This window comes from Lepus europaeus, chromosome 7, assembly GCF_033115175.1.
Source record: "Lepus europaeus isolate LE1 chromosome 7, mLepTim1.pri, whole genome shotgun sequence".
Lineage (NCBI taxonomy): Eukaryota > Metazoa > Chordata > Mammalia > Lagomorpha > Leporidae > Lepus > Lepus europaeus.
Window position 1 is genome coordinate 34847405 of NC_084833.1, and position 25613 is coordinate 34873017.

The following is a 25613-nucleotide window of genomic DNA, read 5'->3' on the forward strand; positions in this document are numbered from 1 at the left end:
CTTTCAGTAGGCATGAAAGAGAGCAGATTCAACCGAAAGAGAAAGTTGGACTTAGCCAAAAACTTGACAAGCTTATCTTTTGCATGTATGCTCTGGCAAATTGGAATTTCCCTACAGAACAACAGTGAGTGAATTCCAAAGAATACTTGTTGCATTTAGATACATGGGAATAGGACAACACTAGGAACTGCTTTGTACTACTGTGGTTTAGCCTGTTGTGTTTGTAGGGAAAAATTGAACATTCTTCCATTATCATAAAATGAGACATTTTCAGCTCCGATTAGCAATGCTCATTAGATAAAGGCCATTCCTTTCATGTAGCTTGGAGTCCCAGACTCTCACTCCTGGAGCAGAAGTGCCTTTGCTGGTGAAATGCTCACATACCTTACCAGGGGAGTGGATTCCCGAGTGGCCAGCGATGTCCCCTAAATCTTCCCTTTGGTGGTAGGAGGAAAAATCCACATTTGCTTTTTGTTCACTCTGCCCCTTCTCATTTTTAAAAGCCCTCACACTATTTCAGCAATGTCAGGGCAGGGTATTCAGACATCTTAAAGGAGGAAATTTCTGCCTCAGTTCCTTGTCCTTTTCATTCAGGACTTTAGTAGGATTCTTTTTGGCAAGGTGGTTCCATAGTGATGGAATTTTGAAGCTCTCAGGCACTATGGGAAAGGTGGAAATGCTTTGGATCAGTGAAGGGTGTCTTATCAAACACTGAGATTTGGGGGGAAAACAAAGCATTGCCATAATTTTGATACAGACGCTCTGGGAAAGCCTCCACTGCAGAGGCGCCTGTGCCCTTTCTACTGGAACAATTCATAGCCTCCACATTTGCTTTCAAATGGATTGTTTTGAAGCAGTCAACAAAAAAGTATCCTGCTGCCAGGGCTAACCATCAAAAAGAGCAATGCAAACCATGGGAACATGCAAGAGAAATATTGCAGAGTGAAGATGTGGCTCTGCTGGCCTGATACCATGTGCATTATCTCCCCCAAAGGACTCCGTGGTTTAATGGATGGGGCTTTAACCTCCCCAGAGGTCAATCTTTGCTGGACAAGTGGAACCTCATCCCGGAGGGCATCGACATACTCATGACACATGGACCTCCTCTAGGTAAGTGAAGGTTGTCCTTTGGTCATAGGAAATGCCTTTTTCTCCAATGTAATAAATAATGCTTCAGGGACATAATCACCCCCACCACCTTCTGAAAAAGTGGAAACAAAAAGAGAAGTCAGTGTCTTTAAAGATGCTCAGTATGATAATTAAACTCAGCAGTTCTGCTACACTTACAGGTGTTCTTGGAATTAATTTTTTTGGTTTAGTCGAGTCAGGGAAAAATCAAACGAATATAGAGCACCACAGTCTTTTGAGCTTGATAATCTGTATGAAGAACTGTATTCACTTTGGAGTAAGGGAAGTCAGATAAGGCATGGAAGAAAGACGTGGACCTACCAATCACAGGACTTTTGAATGCCAAGGAGATGATGGAAACTTTTGTTCAAAGGAGCTCATTTTCCTTTTCCCCATAATGTTGCAACCTGGGGAATCTTTAAGTTTAACATTTGAGATGATTATATAAGAAAAGATTTTTTTTTAGGTAAAGTGTTTGGGAAGGGCTTATGCTGAAAGTTACTTAAGGACACTCATACTACAGGCACATTGAGTACTTACAATACCTAACAGAATATAAATGCCATGAAAACTGTTGTTACAAACTTTATTGTTTAGGGCATAAGGACAAAAAGAAAAGTCTGTCCATGTTTAGGCACACTATTTTTTTCTGAATATTTTCAATTTGTGGTTGATTGCACCAGCTGATTTAGAACCTATGGATATGGAAAGCAAGATCCATATAATTATTTTCTAATAACTCACGAGCTTCTTGGGTTTAGCCACAGAATAGTTTTCAACCAGCAGTGCCACCCTGAATCATCCATCTACTCAGTACCCATTGTTTCTGTTCAAATGAAATGTGTGTGCTCCGGAAATGCAGATTTATCACTTCTAATGGAAGATCATTTTTTCTTTCTTTTTTTACTGTGGCACAAAATTGTGGCAAATACAGCAATCTCTACCCTCTTAAAAAAATCTTTGAATATACAGTACTAAATGAATTTTCTTAATTATCTCTGGGAAGAAGGGGGAAAACAGTTCATAACATATACATGATTTTCACAGTTTTTCTTGTGGTTTAAGGTCATTATCCATGTCTCTTCTCCCTTTTGTCAACCACAAAAATACAGACAAAAAAAAAGCACAGAAACCTAACACTCTTCCCCTAATGCAAATTTAATCTTTGCAGATGTTTTCCCCTTCAGACCACTCGGTGCTACTTTCCCTCTCTTACAAGGGAAGTGCTCTGTGTTTCACAAAGACACTGTGGAAGGCAGGGCCATGGCATAGGCCACAGTGACACATCTTAATGATGAGGCAAGTAAGAGAAGAGTCAGTTCTGCTGCAGATTGGAAATGGGGCAGACAGAGTCATCTTCATGCTTGTTTTCTCTAACCTATATCTCCATCTCCTGTTTTAAAAGATTATACCTACCCAACAAGTTATTGAATCATAATCAATTACTTTCCCTATTTTACTACCGTTAGACTAGCTAAGTCATTCAGTTGCTAGCTAAATATTCTGATCAGCATGAGTTGCCCAGGGAGAGCCAACTTGACCGTTTGTTAAAGCAGCCAAGTTGAGTGCTGGCTTGATTTCCCCTAGGGTGAAATTGTAAGGAACTGGGACATCTTCATCATAGAAACATTTGCATGACTGGAGCATTATAACTTTGGATAGAACAATTAGTTCATTCGCTGTGGTGAAAAAGCAAGTGACAGCAATAATAAGTCTGAATTCCAGACTCTGAAGAATTCAGAAATCCTAGGTACTCTTAGTAGAGAGGCAGACATGCTTTTTGTTATAGTAAAGATGCAGTTAATCAGTGAGAGGTTATGTGTATAGCAAAGTGAGATCTAAATCAAGGAGTTGCTAAGTAAAAGATCAGGCAGCATTTTCATAATTGAAAATTGAACCTTTATTAACACGTTTTGGGGATTCTTGTGAAAAATGCTATATTGGGTGAAGGAGATGAGAAGAATGGCCATGAGTTCTTTTGCCCTGAGGAGGGTGGCCCCAGTGTCCTAGGACTTTACTACTTGGAAATGAGCAGGATGCTTTCTCAGGTCCTTGGATATGGAATGGAGGTATTTTTCCTCCTTAAAAAAAAAAAAAATGAATCCATGAGGTAAAAAAGCAAGTGTCATGGATTAAGGATGTTTTCTTCCAATTAAAAATTGTTTGAAGACCCCTAATTAAGATTCTTGACTAGGATCCCCAATTTCATCTGATGCTTTTCTCAGCCTCTCTGTCACCCTTTGTACCCCGAGGTACTGTGGCTTTCCAGAAACACTAGGTAGTCATGTCTAAAGCTTGACAAAACACAGCTGAAAGCTGTCCCTTTTTGCCCAGCTGTATTTAAATAGTAGAAATGGAGCTGTGGAGTAGATTTCCATGGGTTACACTTCAGGCTTCCATTCCACCTGCCTTCTTCTGTGCCCCATCCTGCTGAGGTGTATGGATTCCATTTCAGACCATAATCACTCAGATAGATGACTTTGGCTATAATTGATGTCAGCTTTTATAGATTTTCTGCATTAAATGGAGAACTAAGTGGCTTTTACTTTAAAAGTAGTCATTTAGCCCCAGCTTGCTGGATGCCACCATGAGGTCATTTTGTTGTCCATTGCAAGAGAGGAGGCTGGAGGAGCAACTGGACTTTCCAAAGCTTTGGTTATTGGAACCCATCAAGGATTAAGAGTTGCTGTACTAAAAAGAGCAAAGTATTTTGAGGCCAGCCTACAGTAGCTATGCTTGTCCTTCTTCTTTGAACCATCTTGGAAGTAAACTATTATTAAGAAAGATATAATAGAAAAAAGGAGAAAGTAACTGAATTGAGGGAGAAAGAGATATTACGGTACTGCCGGGAACAAATGTCATTAAGCCCATGAAGAAGATTTGAAACCTGTGGCTGAATAAATCAAATCCCTTACAGAAAAAAAATGTTAATTAACAGGAAGAAAAAAAAATGAAACAAAAAAAAAATTTCAAGAACCTAAAGAAGACAAAGTGACGAGTGAAAAGTTTCTTAAAAGCCATTGTGAGCTTTAATGGAGTGTCTAGGATTACAGATAATGTAATAAACCTTCCGTGAGTTATGGCTTCCTGAAAGTCTAAATGAAACCTTACCTGAAGAAGGAAAATTAAGAGTATTGATTGCATTTTACCCTTAGGTTTTCGAGACTGGGTTCCAAAGGAACTTCAAAGGGTGGGCTGCGTGGAGCTGTTAAACACTGTCCAAAGGAGAGTCCGGCCCAAGCTCCACGTGTTTGGTGGAATTCATGAAGGTAAGAACAAAAGAAGAGAATGCACAACATGTTATGTCACTCTCCATGGTCTAATTTACAAGGGGACACCTTAGTCAAGGTGGAAATCACTGAGCAGTGGTTTTCAAACTTTTTAGTAGTGGAACCCTTTTATAAGATGAAATCTTATGAGCAACCTCTGCATATAAAATGATAAATATTTTATATGGAAATCCCTCCATACTTTACTTTTAAGGTGAGTACAGTGTAGCAGCCTTGTCTGGTTCACTTTTCTGCAAACCAGTCTTTCCCCTAGGCAGTTTCTGGATGCTCAGGGCTCTGTAGGATAGTTTTTATATAACGACTGCTCTAGAGCCACCCTAGATGTCCATAAGAACAAATTTTCTCTGAGTCTAAAGACATGACCTGGATATTAGAAGCTATGTAAAGTTTTTAGAGTCTTCTGATTGTAAATAGTGTTTCATATGGAATGCATACAAAGACTCAGGAAAATAGACATTCCCTGAAAATAACTTTGGACATACAATGAAAGATATAACAAAAGTGGCAGGAACCTGCGTATTTGCAGATTGATATTTCACTAGTAATTTCTGAAACTGTTAGCTCATGTGGATTTCAGCAGAATAATTCAATCTCCCCTAAGTGGGAACTGGTCCAGTTGCTTTGTTTTTTGCCTTTCAAAGTAAGCTGAGTCAAGGTCAAAGGAACTGAAAACCTCTCAAGAACCTTCAGGGCTCTAATTTCTGTCTTTCCAGCCTTCTTCAAGCTAGGAAAAATTGGACTTTTGGACAGGCACAAAACCCTTTTCAACTGGCCTTAGGCTTTCTGAGCCTCCCACATGTCCCCAGTTCCATGTATGTGTATGTGTGTGTGTATTTAGGTGGGCAACCACTGTATTCTTTTCAGCTCCTGCTTATAGCTGCTGTCTGCATTTATTTATGAATTTGTAGTCAAGTTGAGGTGTTGGAGCCCACATGTCTGATGAAGCAAAAAAACAAACTTTATTTTTCAGAGGCCACAAATCCAGTGGCTTCCTGGTTAGGCAGGTAATAAAGAGTACATTGAAAACCATCCTACTGAGGCCAGAGAAAATTCGGTTTGCTCCAAATGCAGGCCCCAGCAGAGGGGCTGGAAAGCAGAGGTGCAGCTCCCAGAGAGCAGCTGTCAGCCAGCCCTGCCGCTGGGCTCTGCTTCCTGAAAGGAGGGCACCTCTCTAAGGCAGGGTGCAGGGGGTGGGGCACCAGCGGGGGAGAACACAGACTTGGGATCTCCTCCATGAACAACATTTCTGGGGGAGGGGGGGCTTCTATCTTGAAAACTGGTTTGAATTCCTACAGCATGCCTATGGGTTTGCATTTCGTTGGCTTTGAAGAACAAAATCATTAATTAGCTTTAAACTAGCCAGACAATTGGGGAATTCCACTGAAGCCCCTAAATAATAAACTTGCTTAAAAGCAAGGATATCATATTCAAATAAACTTGCCTAGCTTTTATTCACTTAAGACAGCTGAAGAGGGCAGAGAGAGGGCAAATACCAACGTCTTGATGGAGAGAGATAACAAGACTTTATGACCTCACAACTAAACAGTGCACATTTTAAATACCTCTTTCTTAAGAGATTTTTCCATTGACCCTCATTAAGCTCTCCATGGGCCTACTTGGAGAAATTATAGAAAATGAAAAAGAATTTGGAAAAAAAAATCCCTCATTTGTTATTTTTATATAGTCTTAGTGATTTTTTTTATGGCTATATTTTTATATGTCATCACAGCCTGATACCAACATAGAATTACAAGCCTGGTTTGGAAGGCAATATAAGGTACCCAGGGAAATGTGCAAACTTGCAAACATCCTAAAAATGTCACATGTTAAAAATTACAAAAGGGGCCGGCACCGTGGCTTAACAGGCTAATCCTCCGCCTGTGGCACTGGCACACCGTGTTCTAGTCCCGGTTGGGGCGCCGGATTCTATCCCGGTTGCCCCTCTTCCAGGCCAGCTCTCTGCTATGGCCCGGGAAGGCAGTGGAGGATGGCCCAAGTCCTTGGGCCCTGCACCCGCATGGGAGACCAGGAGAAGCACCTGGCTCCTGGCTTCGGATCAGCGCAGTGCGCTGGCCGCAGCGGCCACTGGAGGGTGAACCAAAGGCAAAAAGGAAGACCTTTCTGTCTCTCTCTCTCTCACTATCCACTCTGCCTGTCAAAAAAAAAAAAAAAAAAAAAAATTACAAAAGGAACAGGCATCCAAAGACCCAGGAAACTCTCTTAGCTTTGTTTCAAAGGTCACATGAGATTTATACTGCATGTGGGAAGAGTTTTTGCTTGGTCCAGTGTTCAGGTAAGCTTAGGAGACAGTGTCCTCTGGTAAACATCACCACATGTGCACATCACTGGACATGTGATCAGTTGACACTTTTGAATGGAGTGGAACTCAGCATTCAAGGTCCACAATTCAAGATAAAATTACTTCTGGTTAAGTTTCATTTCCTAGAGAAGGAACCTGAAAACCCACCTCTCCTGTCTCCCAATGCAAATTCTGTGTCCCTTCTTACCTGCTGGGATGCCCATTTGGAATTTGGTTGTTTGTCCCTGAGGAAAAATCCCTATGTCCCTAGGACTCAACAGGGAATACAGGGCTTTGAAATGAAAATGTTATTTTAAAAAGAGGTAAAAAAAAAAAGCCACCCTATTTTTCTTTATTTTCACTGGTAAAGAAACCACAGCCTTCCCCCCAACATGTTTAGCATTCGAATAAGGGGGAAAAAAGAATCATTTTGATGTAAAGGATTCTACATAAAGAAAAGGGAAAAAAATTGAGCAGCAGCTTCTGAAAGCCATTCTATCTGAGGAGTCTCAACTGAATTTCATCTCATTGCCCGCTGACAAAATTTTTCCGTTTGTTTTTCTTGCCTGATAGCCCTGCACTCAGAAGGTCACTTTGGTTTATGTATACTACAGTAACTGTGACACTCTCTCCCTACAGGTTATGGCATCATGACCGATGGTTACACAACGTACATCAATGCCTCAACATGTACAGTCAGCTTTCAACCAACCAACCCTCCAATTATATTTGACCTTCCCAACCCACAGGGCTCCTGAAGCTCTAAATGCCTGTTGGATTGTGAGGAAAGGTCTATGAACTGCCATTTTTCTAATTACAAACTTACCTTCTCTTACTTGTTTATTCCCAAATCCTGTGAGTTCATTTTGTAAATTGTTGGAACACAAATGATGCTAGAGGTTGTGCTTCTTTATTATTTTTTCATCCATTTGGAATCAAAGGAGCCTTGTGAATTTGTAAAAATGACTTCTGTTTTCTCAAAGGCCATGCCATTGTAAATTGATAGTGTTCGCCAAAGGACAGCCAAGCTTTCTTTTAAAAAATGATAAAAGTCTTATTTTAATATGCTTTAAGCTGGAAGAAAGACACAGGTAGGCAGTGTTTAAAAAACCACCCAGATTTGCACAACTGTTTAAGGGTATTGTTTGAAGTATTTTATATTTTGATGTTTTGTTGTTATTGTGTTCTTGGAACTGCTACTTTTCTGCAGATGTGGCCCTGATTAGGAGCGACCGTCTCATCAGAAGTAGACTTGGAAAAGACTTCTCTTCGCACTCTGGCTATAAAGAAAACCATGTCAAAGGAAGAAAACAGCCCTTGTTTAAAGGATGGCTTAGCTAGTGAGATCCATATCATGGTTATACAAGGTCTCATTGTCTGTTTGTTTCTTTTAAATTATTTTAGCTTTAAAAATATGGAAATTGATTCTGTCAAGAGCAGGTATTTCATGCAGTAAAAGAAAAACAAGCGTGCAAACTCCTTTTCAACATGAGTTTATATATATAAGTATTTTTTGTGTATTATGACTGTTAGGAGTTTAATATTGCCAAGGACAGTACAACTGCAAAGGAATGCTGTACAGCAGCAAATCAGAAGTCTGAAGGAACTGACACCCTTTCTCAAAATTCAAGGTCTTAAAGAGCTTGAGTTAAATCTAGGTACAATTACAAATGTGTATAGACGTAAATGGATGCAATGGAAGCTAACTAAAATAAGGCTTAGTTGTCCTTTCTATTTAAATACCCTGAATTGTCTTCTTACTCCCTCTCCCCCTTCCCATTTTGCACTGTGTGTCGATGCAATCTTCACTAGCACAAAATATTGTCGCTAATAGTCATTTCTGTTTTCCCATTGTAAATGCTGTTGAGCTTTATTCTATTTTATGTTATCTTGTTAATGAAATTTAGGAAAGCAGTCCTTTCTTTAAATTTATTGTGATATTCTATATCTAGCGGCCTTTATATGCAAATAAAATTGCAAGATTTTTAAATGTGTGCTGTTTGGAGAGATGGCTGGTGGAAGGATAGTAGCTTCAGCCTGGGGATGGGGGGATTTATTTTTATACAGCATCGGTACTCTCTTTCAGAGGAATTAGAATCAGTGGTTCTTTTTTCTAATTTTCAATAAATTTTTATTACCCAGCATTCACAGGCTGGCAGGTAGATCGATACGGCACTCAGTGTACTCTCCCTCCCATTGCGCTGCCATCTATCTTGCCTTAGATTTCGGAGGGTGCAGATTCCATCTGTGGCCATTGTAATTTCTACAGGAACACAGAGAACGTGCACTGAAGGCATGGGTGCTGTGTTGAACATGTTTGTGGTAGTGAGTAGGCTGTGGACATTTTGATGATACAGTAACCACTGCACATTCTCTTTGTACCCCACAGCAGCCATCATCTCCCCCATACTTGTTTCTTTCTTTTTTTTTTTTTTTTAATTGATGCTGTACTGGCCAGGAGGGGGCAGCAGGCAGTGGGATGGGAAAACTGTGTTTATGCTTCTGAATTTCTCTGGAAGTACCTTTGAAGAAAAGCAGCGTGATCTTGAATCTGCAGTGTGTCTCTGAAGTCTACATTCCAGTGCTTGTTGGAAAGTATTCTGACCCATCTTCCTTCCTACCCACCCATTGTGGATCTGTTGATGCAATTCCTGAAAGGAAATCTTGATGTGGTACCAGCAGAGAGAACGGATCAGAACTCCAACTCAAATTCACATGCAATCATCATGGTTCATGATGCTGTTAAAATTGATTAAGTGTATCAGATGTCATGCGAGGCCGGTGATGGACATTTTGGTTTGAGCTTACAGAGTATGTTTGAGCTTCCTGCCTGGGGGTGTTTCAGGGCCACCGTAGTTAAGATGGACCAAACGAAGTACTGTGAAAAGTTAATCTCCTTTGAACTGCTATGTTGGGTAAACTACTGAACGGAAATGTCACCTGGTTATTGAACTGGAAACTAGGCTCAGACTTGTGGAAAAGCAAGCTTTCTAGAGATAGGTGGGTGGCCACAATGACAAGTGTGTGTGTGCATAGCCCTTGAGAGAATACATGGATGCAAGCTAATTAGCTGAGCACTTACTAAAATTGCTTTCCATCGTATGGGAGGAGGAAGCAACGCAGTCTACCAAATCTAGAGGGTGGACCAGCTCATAGACAGGTCTTTGTTCAGCCACTCCCCAGTCTCTGTGCATGAATTGCCCCTGAGGGACCTTCATAACTGAACGGAAGCCTAATGCTTTCTTCTCTGGGCCATATAAAAAGGAACTATTCAAAATTGCTCTTCTGAAGTGAACACTTTGTTTCCTTCCATCACGACAGTTGCTGCTGAGCAGGCTTCATATTTTGTCATCTTCACAAAATCCTGGAAGAGGCCACATAAACCCCACTTCATAGATAGGAAGGTAAGAACTCTAAAATTAAATAACTTTCCTTGGGAAAATGGGAGGTTGCAAAGCAGGGCTGTGACTCCATAGGCCGTGGCCTTCCTGTCACTCTGTCCCTGGGCAAAGAGTTGATCCAGAAGATGATATGAAACAGACCCGAGCCGTAGGACATTTCTCATCCCTCATGTAAGAGCCTGTGTGCACCCTGCAGTGGGGCTTGATGACAGCATCAAGCTGGACAACTTCCTCCCCACTTCGGCATGGCAAAGGACAGTGAGTAGGAGCACAGACCCTAGGGCCAGTAGCCTGCCCGCATCATTGGCTCCCCAAACTTGTGCTGATGCCATTAAGTAGGTACTTACCTTCTCCTTAAATGGGATTAGGAGGAGGAGGAAGTTGTGTTGTAAGAGTCCATGCATTGAGATCACTGCCGTGGCATATAGTGAGTGGTGCACAGTTCTTGTGAAATAAGGCCTCTTGTGTTCGGTCTTGAGATTCTCCAGGCAGGATTCTGTGGTTTGGATCCTCACTGTTGGCACTGGTGGCCTTGTATCTGAAGAAGTGTGTTTGCGTTCCCTGGGAACTATGACAAATGTGCCTTCATAAGAGTGTGAAGAACCCTGAGGGCTGATAAGGTAACCTCATGTTTCAATTTATATATCTTATTTTGTCCTGTCCCTTTTAATTACCACATAAGAGTGGGTCTGTACTCCCACATGGCTTAAAATGCTAACCCGGATCTGCTCATTCCACATCTTCTCTCTCCCGTCGGAGACTCTCTACTCCATCTCACCACTTCCTTCTGGCTCAATTAGTGGTTTTTTTTTTCTGCATATTGTTTCCCTTTTTGTCTTACAAAGATGGTGGTGGGGGAGGGGGCAGGAGAGGTGTTGCTGAAGTCCCTTTAAGAGACAGGTCATTGTTGTTCTGACAGGTGGCCAGCATTAAGCCTGCCTTCATCTCCATCACTTAAGTAAATAAATACTGTGACCTGGGTCTTAAATAGGGAGAAACGGAAGCTGGGAGGATTTGGATTTGTTAACTGAAGACAGAACACTTGCTGTGCCCCCAAGTAACGTTCCCAAGTAATGCAAAGATGGGCAGCTTATAATATCAATATATTATTTTGATCCTTCAGTATCTTTTCATTCCTTGTTACTGCTTTCTAGAAATGTTAAGATGTTTCTGCTCAATATTAAACAGCAGTGATTTAAGGTCTACTTTGTGTTAAGAATTTGACCTTGAGCTGAGGTGTTTGGAAACACTGCTAGGCAGAGCCGTAGGAAGCAGCTGCATATAGGGCAGGTTCCCGGATTGAACAGTCTTAATGTGTGGTTTCACTTCTAGGCCCGCCTCTAGATGCCATCTTCTTAACACAAAATGATTTTCTCCTCCCTTAGAATTAAGTAGCAGGATTGCCGATGGCCTGTTGACTTTCCAGCCTGGCCCTTCCAGAAGTTTAGAGTTCTTTTCCCTTTCCTTTATAAACATCACCTTTACCTTTTCATGAAAAAGAAAAGCAGGAGCCTCCCGAAGAGGCCCCCTCCTGCCTGGTGCCATGTAAGGTCAGCCTCTGCGGATCATGAGAGGTACACAGAGGGTCATGGAACCTCCGTGGCCACACAGCAGATCAAAGCTATAGCCGAACGTTGGTGTTTGAGCATGAACTACTCTTTGCAGCTTGACATTCAGAATTAATCACAGACGAGGAGGTCAGTTTTGGCTGTACCGCGGGTGATTTTGGAGCAGAAAGCAAGCCACCTCTCCGTGAGGAGGAAAAGAAAATATTTGAAGGAAAACTCAGAATCTGACTGCCAAGTGTTCCTCCAAGGATTCACTTTCCTCCCCTTGAACCAGTCTGCCAGCCCCAACTCGAATGGGCACACAATTTCTCCTTCTACACGAGATATGTGCGCACAGCTCTGTCCTTTCTGTCTGAGTACTTTGTAGCTCTATGTCATGTGCTTTGACTTAAGTGTGATTGGCAGGTTTAGACAGTGTTGGAGGTCATTGAGAGCACCATGCAGGGTAGCCTTGAATGCGCTATTTTACTTCTCCCTACTTCAGATTCCACACCTGTATAATGTGGATAATTCACCTCACAATGGGTTTTCCAGACCTGATATGGTAACATGATCAAGGCCCTGGGTGGAAGATTTTATTGTTCTGTCAACTGTAATTTCTTAATGGGAAAAATATGGACAAAAAGAATCATCGTATTTTCTGTGAGCCATAGCCATTCACAAGAGAAAGCTAATTCTTTGAGTGAGAGTGATGGAACTGAAAACTCAACAGATAAAGAAATTGAGCTCTTTAAATTCCTGTCTCTCTCTCTCTGAACTATCTGACAAAACATTTGCCATGGGTTCTTCTCAACTTCTCATTTCCTTCCTGAATTAGGGATGTCTTACAAGACACAAGTCTTGAGGTGAAAATGCTCTTTCATATCTGAGCATCTATATCTGGGTAATGGTGAGCAAGAGAAATGCATTTCCATTAGGAAGCACAGCCACAGTGGTACTAAAAGCACAAGTAGACTAAACACAGAAAGCAGGGAGCCTCCTCCCCATCAATCAGCTATGATTTTTATGAAGCCACAGTTACCGTGAGGTGCATCTGAACACTCTCAGAGCCCACTTACCAAGGTAAAGGATTTGTGATTTCATGGCCCATTTCTGCGCCGACCTTAATAGATGACCTTGGAAATAGGTTGAGCTTTTCCATATAAGCTCCTGAAAGAGCAAATGACTTGGAACCCAAATGCTTTATGCTTGGACTTGCCAACATGCCCTTGCACAAGTTGGCAGTAATGCTTAGGTGACAACAGCTTAATTCTTAAAGGAACTCAAGTTTCCTAGAAGGCTGAATCCCCTATCCTCACTCAGTACATCTCCCTCCTACACTTCCCATATGTAATTCTGCACCACATTCTGAGTGTTCCTTGTCTGTCTGTGAGCCTCCTAAGGTCACTGATCATGCCTTCTGTCTACATTCCCAGCACCTAGGTCCCAGGTAATGCTTTAATGAATGAATCAATGTTTGGCAAATAATAGCTGAGTATGTGAGAAAGGTAGGCAGGATTAATCACCAATGAAATCAACAAATATTTACAGAACATCATAAGCCAGACACTGTGCTAGTAAGCGTTTTTTGAAGACCCAGTACTTGCCAAGAAAGGGCCTTACCACTTGGTGGAGAAAACCAAAAATTGATTCATGAAAGCAAATAATAAGAAGGGATTTAAATAATAGTTCCGATTAATAAGAAATGAAAATTGAGGTATGTGAAACAGAGAGGTCTCCATTTATGTGAGTGTCAGTCAATAGCTATGAGGAGGTGCAGGGCTGGTGTGTCAGTGTCTGACAAGCACAGGCAACTAACCCAGGAAAGAGAGTCAGTGATGATAAAGTCATTCCCACATAACTTGATTCCTGGAGGAGAAAACCCACTGCGTCCATCCTGTGGCAGTTTGAAGTGTATCACGTAGCTGGTTTGTTTTCTTAATTTACTCTATGAAATGGTTTTCTCTAATGGCATGCCATTGACAAAATGCACCATAATGTCTCCATCCATCACCTCCAAATGCTTTTGCATGCATCAGTTGTTGACTTGTTTTCTCTCGTTCATCACATAAATGAGAGGAGTGATTTATCCAAGGCCACCAGTTACTCTTGTGTGGAATCTGAAATAGCTCTCATGAGAAATATCCCCTGGAGCACTTATTTGTGCTGCTCTAAACTTGTGTTGGCAGATGACTTTGAACTGGGCTGCACTGGTATCCTGTCCTCCTGACTAGTGTTTCCTGGGGAGTTGGTCCAAGGTTGCCATTGTGGTATGAAACTCCTGGTTCTGAAAATTTGTACTCTGTGAGTGTGCCCTCAGTGCTGTATTATGGGATGTGGAAGTCAGGACCTTGGCCTTTGATGGTGGGAGTGGGCATGTGAACATACAATGAGATTCCCCCCACAAGCTCTCTTGAACTCAAACTCACCAGGTAGAAAAAAGTATTACATCTGTGAGTGCATTTCCCTCCCTGTTTTGGCCCCATGTCTGTGAGTTCTCTCCCTACTTGAAACATCTAGCTCTTTTGCCTTCAGTTTCTCATGGATCAGTTATCAAAAAATAGCATCACAGTAATTCTTACCTGCTGAAGGTTCCTTGCAAGAAGGCAGAGTATAGCATCTGTAAGTAGGATCTGATATTTTCTCAAATATCAGAAGGTACCACTTCACATAGTTTTTGTCTCATTGGATAATGGTGATACAAGAGATAAAACATTTGATACATCATATGATACAAAGAACCTGGCACATTAAGCTCCTATCTGTAGCATTAATGAATTGTGGCAAGATTTCAAATACCATGTTTACCTTTTCAGTTCTTGTCTCAAAAAGTTGAAAAACATAACTTGGAAGGTTTTACCTGAGAAAATTTGTTGAAATCAGCTCTGTAGGAACAAGAAAAATAACAATAATCATCACACATTGTTTCTGCTTTAAAGTACATATATCTTTGCTGAGTGCATGTTTGTCTGCCTCAATAACACTATGTCTAATATATAATAAATTAGCCCTTTTTCTTTGGCTATTTCTGAATACCAATAAAATTGAAATAATATGTGAAAGGTTAACAACAAAACTTTCCAATACTTTTTCCAAAGGTCTGAGAAACCAAGATTGAAAATCCAGTTCTAATCAGAAGAATATTAGCTACAGTGGGAGCAAAATGTTAGTTTCACATTGTATGAATAGAATCTGTGGGTTCTGAGGTGAATCAGGAACTACAATAGATTGGCGTTGTAGTTCTTTCTCACATTTTTATGTAATCGATCATCTTCTCAAAGAAGAGTGATATGTATGAGGACAACATCCAGGTATCATAATAAAATGTATTTGAACTCAATGATTATGCAGAAAAGTTTACTCAATAAAAAGATGAGTGATGAGATGGGGGTGGGGGGAGATCAAGGGAAGAATACAAGGGATTCAGTTCCAAAGCTGAATTAACCTTTTAATTGCCAAGGCCATAGGTATGATTTATGTAGGTCTTTTGATCATTGCCTTTCTCTAAACTATCTTCTCAGATGCCAGGACACCCATCAACAAAAGGCAGAGGTGAGTAGCCTAGTTGTTTCACTAATATGAGGTCTGCTGGATTTTTAGGATTCCTCATCAGAATTTGGCCGAGATGAACTTTTCCAAGACAATGACACCTAACTGACTGGTTTATAAGGATGTTACTCTTAAAGAAGAGTTTTCCTAAGAAATAAATTATACGTCTACGGTGAAGTGACACTATGCAAGCTGTTCCAGCTATCCTTGTGGATTCAGCAGTATTCCATTTACTGATATGAATATTTATATGTGTGCCAATAGTGCTGCAGTCGTTGGTGGGATTTGCAGTGAGTGAATTGCTTGGCCAGGATGCAGAGGACACCACCTACTGTTTTTAAAGCTCAGCATTCTCAAAGCTATTTAAAGAACCCCTTCATGGCCGGCGCCGTGGCTCAATAGGCTAATCCTCCGCCTGTGGCGCTGGCACACCAGGTTCTAGTCCCGGTCGGGGCACCGGATTCTGTCCCAGTCCGGCTCTCTGCTGTGGCCCGGGAAGGCAGTGGAGGATGGCCCAAGTGCTTGGGCCCTGCACCCCATGGGAGACCAGGAGAAGCACCTGGCTCCTGCCTTCGGATCAGCGCGGTGCGCTGGCTGTGGCGGCCATTGGAGGGTGAATCAATGGCACAAAGAAGACCTTTCTCTCTCTCTCTCTCACTGTCCACTCTGCCTATAAAAAAAAAAAAAAAAAAAAAGAAACCCTTCATCACCACCACTTTGGATCTATGTTAAAAGTCATTCAATAGAGATATTCTTCTATCATACCCCTCAAATAATTATTTCTGTCCTAGCCCAGAAGCAATTCTGGAGCAAGATGAATGTTAGGCATCATTTTTAAATCTTATATTACTCCCTTTTTAGTGAAAGCTCTACAAAATTACCATTGTTATTCTTTAGTTGAATCTTTGTACAGTTCTTTTAGTTTATCAGAAAATGCTACTACTACTCAGATGAAGTCAGAGATTCTGGTTTAGTTCTCCTTCTAGGGATGAGGTTCGGGAATGGGAAGAACATCTACTACTTACCTTTCTAGGTTTTGCTAGGTCAGTGACATGTACTTGGAGAATATTAAATTAGGGTCAGCAATGCCAATCTGTACTTCTACAGCTCAGCAAAAGGCAAACAATATTTGTCATGTGGCCATCCTATATCAGCCACTCTACTTACCATAAAATTCAGTCCAGGGTTAAGTCCAACCAGAACCCTAAACCACAACTAGCCTGAACCATAGTGGCCTATCCTGCAGTAAGGCAAATGGGCCTGCTTCCCTCTAAATGACCATTAAAAAAATCAGTGGTGCAAATCTACTGTCTCTACCTACCATCCTACAACAGTGCCAATCTTATGATTTTTGAAGACCATTACTTCTATTTTCTAAACTCTTTTTTTCATTTGGCAGTGATGTGTATAAACAGGAAAAGTATCAATACATTTCTTTAAGAATGATAATAAATACATTTTACTAGAAAAATAAATTAATGTGCAGTAAATGTCCTATGGGCCATGTAGTTTAGAGCTTATGCCTTAGAAGCCAGAGATATCTGACCAATGCTAAATATTGGAAGTTAACGTACAAGCCTTTTAAACATGCACAGTTTGGATGGCACAACTCAAAAAAAAAATGTTAATGTCTCTATTCTTCAAAGATTTAGAACTTATCTGAATAAGATTAACAATGACTTTAGTAAAATGATGTTGGATGGACCCCCAAATAATGAAGAATGAAGTGTATTTCCCATTGCCTTGACCACTTTAAAGCTTTAGAAAGTTCTCAAACTTTGCCACAGTTTTAGGGTGTCGCCTTTTTCTTCCCAGTAAGGCACTCAAAAAACTCCTCAAGGAAGCCAGCATTGTTAAACAACAGATGAAGCCACCACTTGTGATGTTGGCATCCCGTAAGGGCACCAGTTTGAGTAATAGCTACTCTACTTCCAATGCCACTCCTTGCTAATATGCTGGATAGTGAACTAGTAGATGGAAGATCTTTATCTTCTCTCTGTAACTCTACCTTTCAAATAAATGAATCTTTAAAAAAACACTCTGCAAATATCTATCTAATTATGGTTAATAACAAAACTGTAAGCTCAAAACTTTAAACGTTTTTCCAATATAGGGCTGAGTATTAGATCTGGCTTTATCATCAGGCTCTGTCTTTGTTGACCAGGCTGGTAAAAATATCTGTATCTATATAAACATAAAGATTTAGATATAGATATATACATACAACACCTTTTTATTGTATATGTACCTTTTAACATATGACTTTCTTTTATATGTATATATCTCCACTTGTTTCAGAATTTCTCTGATCTGTTTAAAAGCAACACCTTAAAGGATAGATACTATGTCCAGAGTTTGTGATCCAAAATTTGTCATCTTTAGATGTAGTTCACCGGGTTTGTTTATTTGGACTCTATATGAGACCTTCACTGACAGGGAAACCTCTAATCATTTAAACTTCACCCATTGTCCATTTACACATGAGTAAATACGTTAAACGCATCATACAATGATGATACATCTGTGACAGTAAATGCAAAGACACAAGATACTACATTACATTCTACTCGGGTAATGCCTGTCAACATTCCAGACACCAGAGATTTGATAAAATTTCAATTTAAAGGACTGGAAGGAATGATTCCTTGAGTAAAGCAATCTAATTCCATATGATACCAGTGTAATTCTGGAGGCAAGGAGAAGGATAACTTTTTCTTACCTTTGTAATTTGCCAATTTTTAGGCTACTAAATAAGAGTAAGTGGTTTGTCTGAGACATAGAGAAAATTGGATACAGCATGAAAAGTTAGCAACAATGTTAATGAGAAAACAATTGTAAGTCCTATGCTTAAATGTAGTATGCAAGGTGATTAGGTCTTCATAAAGTTGTTTATTTAAAAAAAGAGCATTTGGTACTTTTAATGTTTCCATATCTTGCCAAGGTCAAAGAGAACAATCTCTGCTTTGTCGCATTATATTTCTGTGTAAGGGTTGATGTTTTAATGAAACTGTTAAAGAAGAGCCAGCCACCAGGGTCTGTCAGATCTGTCTGTGTCTCTGGTAGAGCATCAGCTCACTAACTACCCTTTTTAAGACATACAGCAGTCCTTACATGTATCTCACTTTCCCATGCCTCTTGAATAAAAACACCAATGACAATAAAAACACCATTTATAACCAATGACAATTAATCTGGGCCCAATTGAAGAGAAGGAAGCCAGCTCCGTAGTTCTTTGTTGACAAGTTTAACTCTTTAAAATCTGATACCTACCATTTTATGATCTTCACTTAATGATGGACCTTTGTATGTTTGTACTTTCAGTGAGTAATTCTTGATATTAAAGAAAGTTTAGAACATCTTTCTTGGCTGAGTGATATTTGATTGCAAGTAACCAAAATTCACTCCAATTTGATCAAGAAAAAGATGTTTATTACAGGATGTGGATATAATAAGTAGTGAGAGACAGGCAAGCTCAGGGAGGGAAGGACCAAGAATCTCCAGGTATCTTAGTAAACTCTTGTAGACTCCATCATGGTTAAGGTATGCTCTATATGACTCTTAATAAATATCATCTGATCATCTCATCAGCATCTTATCACTCAGTGAATTGGTCCCTCCATGTCTTGTGCCTGCTCCTGATTTAATAATAAACACCAGCCCCTGTCATACAAGATCTGGAGCATTCCTTTCTTGGGAACGAGTAGAATAGGTTGAGTTTAAATCCGAGTAGCATTAATGAGCGCAGATTTGTGTGTGAACCTCACAAATGTTATTCATTGTTCTTATCCATGACCTCAAAACTCTTTCAGCCCTGCCTTCTATAACTATCATCAGTATAATGATGAAAATTGATTGGAAGACTAAAAGTGAATTGAGAATATTACAGTCTCTATATCTAGGATGAGGTAGAGACCTCATATAAATTCAACCAAAAACTATCAATCAAAGGGAGGCACACAATAAAACATTTTAGAATGTGTAAGAACTGCAGAACACTTAGCATTTGTCTTTTCCTTATGAAAAAGTTGCTAGAGCAGTTGCTCCAGAAACTACTAACATAGTCCAAAATAAAGGCAAAACTAGCATATAAGAAATTGGCTGATGAGGATGACCCAGAAAAATGGGAAAGAAATTAAAGAATCCATTTGTGACACTCTTATTTTGGAGAACTTCTATGCTTCTCTTAATAGGCACATAACCACATTAGTTGAACCCATAGTGAAGAATATTTTCTTAATATCAATACTATAATACTGTTGGTATTCAATATTATAATTTATGTATAAAGTATAAAAATTTAGTTATAGTTATAGAGTAATATAAACATTGACACACTGTGATGACAATATAGCTGACAAAAATTGGGAGTAGAAGAAAGGAAGACAGATAAAATATTGAGCATATTATCTTACTTTGTGAGTCAATAGTTAATACCAAATTTGATATACCCAAAAATAGAAGCATAAGCATACAATATAAATTTTAATTATTGCTATAGTAGTTGCTCCAAGAGGAGAACATTTTATTTTTCCTCTCTACTTTTCTCCAATGTTTGTTTTGTTGTTGTTGTTGTTGTTGTTAATTTATCTTTTTTTCATGTATTTCATTTATATAGATTTAGGAACATAGTGATACTTCCTATCCTACCCACCCTTCTTTCTCCTTTCTCTCTTATTCTCTCTCAATTTTTACAATGATCTACTTTCAGTTTGTTTTATAAGATTATAAGATTAATTTTATAAAGGTAATCCTACATCAAGTAAAGAGTTCAACAAATAGAAGAAAAAACCTTGCATGTGTAGACATAACTACTTGTGTTTTACTTATAAAAAATAAACAAAAAGCATCCAACTGGTGGTTCAAATGGAGATTTTTCTATCCTAGGCATCTAGATCAAGATATTAGGAAAGAAAGTAGAAGCTGATCAGATATTGGAAGATATGCCTTTCATTCAGCTTGCATGTTAACTGGGCTTTCCTGTAATAAATTTGGTTTCCTCTTGTCTCTTTGTTTTGTTGAGCTCTAATATGGAATTAGAAGGCACATATTCCAGACCAACTGCAAAGCAAGCCACCAGCCACTTGGAAGACTTAAATTTATAGCAACCATAAAATGTATAGTTATGTCTAAGCATAAGAAATAAGCAGTCTAAAGGATAAGAAATTTAAGAAAAATTGCAGATACAACCAGCTGCCAAAGAACTGAGATGGGAATATTTTCAACAATGGATTTTTGCTGCTATTGGATGCTCAAAGCTATTGGATGTTCAAAATGTGCAGGTGAGGCATTCAAAAGGCTTTCGAGGGGTCAGGTTGCTATAGATATTTTGCAAGGTTATATTGTCCATGAATGAATGATTTGGCTTTATGTCCCTGCTCAGGGGAGTCAGAGGACAGAGTTACTCTCTTGGTCCCCAGGGAGTCTCATCTGTTGTGAATAGCAAAACCCAAGGTAGGAGGAAGGGTCAGAGATCTGAAGTCCAGAGCTTTGCTGGAATGTGTTGATCCTTAGAAGTTAAACGTCTCAGTATGATAAATATGAGCTCCTCAAGCCCGTTAAGGAATGGAAATTTAAGAACCAGTTAGGTCAAAGATCAGGAAATTTATGACGATTATCTGCAGTTACAGTGTAGAGTGTTTGAGGATGGTTTAAGCCAAGGAGTCCAGTGTCTGTAAATCTTGAGAGTGATATTAATACCTCTGTGAGTGTATGTGTACAACGTTTCTGAAAAGATTGATTGCAGAGGCCAGTTCCCAGGAAAGACAAGCAGGTAATTGGCATTTAATTAATGAGAATAAGTTATATTAAATTAAAGACTTATAATCCCTGATTATTTATCTTTCAGTGTGACAATCTGCTCGTAGGTTATTAACTCAGCACTGTTTTTTTTTTCTAAGAGGGCAAACTAAACCTTCTGTTCAGACTGTATAAACAGGAATGTTTGCATCTTAACCGGAGGAATAAAATTTTCTTTGAAAAACCACAAAAGGATTTTTTAAAAGATATATGATTTTTAAAAATAATTCAATCCAGCAGAGCATCCAAGGTGTTGTTAGGCCTGCTCTAGGATCCAAGATAGTTGACATGAACCACTGTGCAGGAGAAAGGGTGTGAGCTTGAGGGTCAGCCTGACCCAGTGTCCTAGCTCTGGCTTACATTAAATGTGCAACTTTGGGCATGTTATTACAATTCTGAAGTTTAGTTCTCTTATCTGCAGAAATGGGAAAATAATAGCCACCTGGAATGCATTGTTTAAAAAAATGAAGTAATGTTGTAAATTCCCACACCCCATTGTCTGTTACATAGGCAATGCTCAATAAAAGTTGGTTTATTTTTCTTTGTTTTCCACTTTGTAGCACATGATGATCATAGTTAAAAAAAAAAAAAAGATTCCAGAACAAAGTTGGAGGATTCTTATTACTTAATCTTAACATTTGTATAAAGATACATTAATCAAGACATTTTGATATTGGTGAAGGGATAGACATATACTACAATGGGATATTAGAGAAATTTCAGAAATAGAACCACACAAAAGTAACTAATTAAGTTTTGGAAAAGGTGCAAAGGTCATTCAATGAAGAGAGCTAGTCGTTTCAGTTAATGGTGCTAGAACAATCAGACTTCATTTGCAGAAAAAAAATGTTGACCTGAAGTATATACTTTATGCAAACTTTAACTCAAAAATTATTGTTAAAAGAATATAAAACAAAAATCGAGAAAGCACTCAGAAGGAAATATAAGGGAAATATTCCATATTCTGAAATAAGGTGAAGAGTTCTTATGTATGATAGTAAAAACAAAACCTATAAAAGAAAAATTGGTAAGGAAAGCTTTAAAAGCTTGCTCTTTCAAAAACATTATGTGGAAAATGAAAAGATAAGCTGTGGACTGGGAAAAATATTTGCAAATCACATATCAAACAAGCTTTAATTCAACCAAATTAAAAATGGGTAAAAGACTTGAATAAACACTTTACCAGAAAGATACATGGATTCTGCTTCATTAGCTGTTAGGAAAATGTAAATTAAGACCACAATGAGATGCTACTACATATCTGTTTGCTAAAAATCATATATGCGAACATACGTACACACATACATATAATGCAAAAGATGAAAATGTAACAACATCAGTCACTGACAAGGATGCAGAGCAACTAGAATTCTCATGCATTACTGATAACAATGCAAAATTGTGCAGTCCCCTGAAAGAATGTTTAGTTTGTTATGAATTTAAACATACATTTACCACATAGGCTGGCAGTCGCACTTCTGGGTATTTATGATGACTTAGGGTCAAACAAAAACTGGCACACAAATGTCTGTAGAATCTCTGTTCATATCACCAGAACCTGTAAACAACCCAAATATCCTTCAACAGGTGAATAAAATGACTATAGTATATCCGTAATATGGACAACTTCTTGGCAATCAAAAGGAAAAATCTCCTGATAAAACAACCTGAAAGAATCTCAATTGTAGGATTCTGAATGAACTGAAGACAGTCTAAAAGTAATGGATGATTGCACTTATATACATTCTCAGACAAAACTGTAGTGATCAATGCCAGTGGTTAGATTAGCGAAGGATGTGACTACAAAAGAGCAGGCCAAGGGAGTTTTTTGATGGAGATGGAACTGTATTATACCCTGATTATGGTAGTGGCTATGTAAATCTGTACATGTGTTAACCCTAATAGAACCAACATGCCAAAAAAAAAAACATTGTATATTAAGTTAGAAAACAGAATAAAATAATAGAAAAGAAAGGATTTTGAAAAATAATTCCACCAAGAAGCCATTCTGAACATGATAATAAGATATAATATCCTAGAATTGTAGGACTCTTTAATAATAATTTATTCATTTATTGGACAAATATTTGCAGAGCATTTCCTATATGTCCACAATGGTGTAAGTTTAGAAAATGAAGTACTTAAATAAAACAAAAACTCAGAGGAGCTTGCGTTATCATAAATAATAACTATATAGTATGTCAGGAGGAAAAGTACCATGGTAAGCAGAATAAAAAATTGGAAGAGGTTGCTTTGCCATCTTATATAAAGGGGTCATTGAGAGCACTCAGACCATAGAAACAAAGAAAGAGAAGTAACAAGCTGTGCAAATATCTTGGAGATGAATGTTGTAGAGAAAAGGGACAATCCTAGGTGGAACTCCTGCACAGTACCCACAACTGATCAGAGTAGAATCATTAAAACTAAGTGGGAGGTCCTCAGAGCATTCTTTGAAGAATTCAAGCGTTTTGATGAGGAACACAAAGTAAAAACCACCCTTCCATACTTCGTGACCTTGTACAAAGCCCATTTGCTTTGAGGTCAAGAAGAAGGGACTTGTCTATAAAAAACATCTTGTCTGAGGCCAAGGTGGAGTACTGGTCAAAATCTCATGAGTTGGAAGCATGCTTCAGGTCTGGATGATAAAGCCAAACTTCTCTTCCAACCACAGAGACTATGTCCAGGAAGTGGTGCTAACAGGAATCACCCATCAGCAAAGAATCAGACAGGAGGAGATTGGGCCCTGGCTTTCAGTGATGGTGTGGGCGTCCAGCAGTTGTGGAGACATGACTTGGGCCCAGGTGATTTATAATTAATTTGAAAAAGAGGAATAATTGTAGATGGGAAGTGATCTCTAGATAGACTGAAAAGTAAACATTCTCAAATTCAAAGGTGAATTTTCAGAGACGTGGTGGCTGGAAAGAACTCTAGAATTGACACAGGCCATCAGGAGGAACAGAGAGCAGTCCACAACAAAGCCAATAAAATGCTGGAACCCAAATGCAGATGGCAAGATATTAGGTAACGTGATTGGAAAGAATCTGGGAAACGTATTCAAACCTGTTCACATTCAGCCCTGAGCACAGCTGATAAGGTGAACTTCTACCCGGAATATTGCTGCCTCTCCTTCGGCTCCAACAAGCTGCCCTCGGAGTGTATGCTGAATGTGGGCACATCTTAAATGAGGAGCATGAGAGCTGCCTCCCATCTGTCTGTTCATAATTACCCTGCTCTCCCTCCTGGGCTCAAGACAATCCAAGACTGTCCCCTTTAAGAACCAGTAACTTGCAGGGACTGGCTTCCTGCCAGTGTAGAAAAGTAGAGCAGGAGACATTTTAAAGCCCTGTTTGAAAACTGTCATTTTTTTCAATGACCTCAGATGGGGTGATTAATCAAGAAGCGATTCCAGAGAGAAGCCATCTTCTTTACCTACTTCAGTCTCCCAGGTTAAGTTGTATTTTAAACCCTGGCTTATTTTTAGACAAGTTTTGCTGTTGCCTAACCCTATGTTAAAGCAATTATTGTCTGCGAGGGTCACACAGAGTTCAGTAGAACTGAAAAACTCACAGCCTTTAGTATGAATGGGGTGAGCAGCCTGTTCAGGGTCTTTTCCTTAAAGAGACAGATCAGTGAGAACAGTCAATGAGGACAAAAACACATCTGACATTTCAAGAGAGAGGGGACTAATTTCGTTTTGTGGCTTTTGGCAAAGACCCCAAAATCAAACAAAGAAACTGTTAAAGTGAAGTCAATTACTGTCCTCTACCCAGTGTTCAAAAAATTTTGTTGAATTTATTATTTGATCACAAGTGAAAGATTAGAAGTTCAAGAAGTAGAGTGGAGGGGAGAGGTGTCTTTTGAACATCCTCTACAAAGCAGGTACCTCATTGTAGCTACCTAGCTCTCAGGTGCACTCACCTGCAGTAGTGATGTGCACTATCACTATACGTGCTTTGCAGATAAGGAACTGGAGGCTCAGGTAGGTAGGTAACTTGCTTGCTTGCGATCACACACTTAGTAGCTGGTAGAGCCAGGATCAGAATCCAAGTTGGTTTGACCACAAGATGCAGACTCTTTGCATGCTACTTCCTGGATCTTACTGATTCAAAGCCTGATGACAGAGCTTTAAAACTCTCGGAGCAACTGAGAGGCTGGGTTTTTCTTTTGGCAATGTTACTAGGTTCTATAAATATATAAGAGTACTTAAATTTTTTCATGGAAAAGGGAATTAAAAGCTGTTTATTTGGGTGCAAAACTTTTTGAAATTCATGCATACAAAGGGTCTTCAATAAGTTCGTGTATTATGAAAAAATAAGGATTCATTTGAGACAACTTTTAGTCAATTTCTGTGTTGATTGGGCAATAATGAGAACTTATGTAAAACTGAACAAGGGCCAGACTTGGAAGCAAGATGACATCACTTCACTGGATTCTTACACAGACACCCAGGCACACAGTGAAAATTCCGAAACCACGTAATAATTCATCTCGCAGAGGAGGCGGCGGAGGCTGAGAACGTTTATGTTAACCTAACACAGGCAGGGGGTTGCAGAGCCACGATTCAAACCCAGGTGTTTTGGTTTGAAAGCCCACAGTCCTACCT

At 39.4% G+C, this 25613-nt stretch overlaps 1 protein-coding gene across 1 annotated transcript in view; it reads left to right on the top strand.

The window, feature by feature from the left end:
- The window catches only part of MPPED2 (metallophosphoesterase domain containing 2), a 201840-nt gene extending 193773 nt beyond the window's left edge, over positions 1-8067 (top strand). The window contains exons 4-6 of the mRNA XM_062198054.1: positions 995-1110; positions 4284-4397; positions 7357-8067. Coding sequence (XP_062054038.1) covers positions 995-1110; positions 4284-4397; positions 7357-7475 — 349 coding nt within the window. The 3' untranslated portion in view covers positions 7476-8067. The remainder of the gene's footprint in view (positions 1-994; positions 1111-4283; positions 4398-7356) is intronic.
- The last annotated feature ends 17546 nt before the right edge of the window (positions 8068-25613 follow it).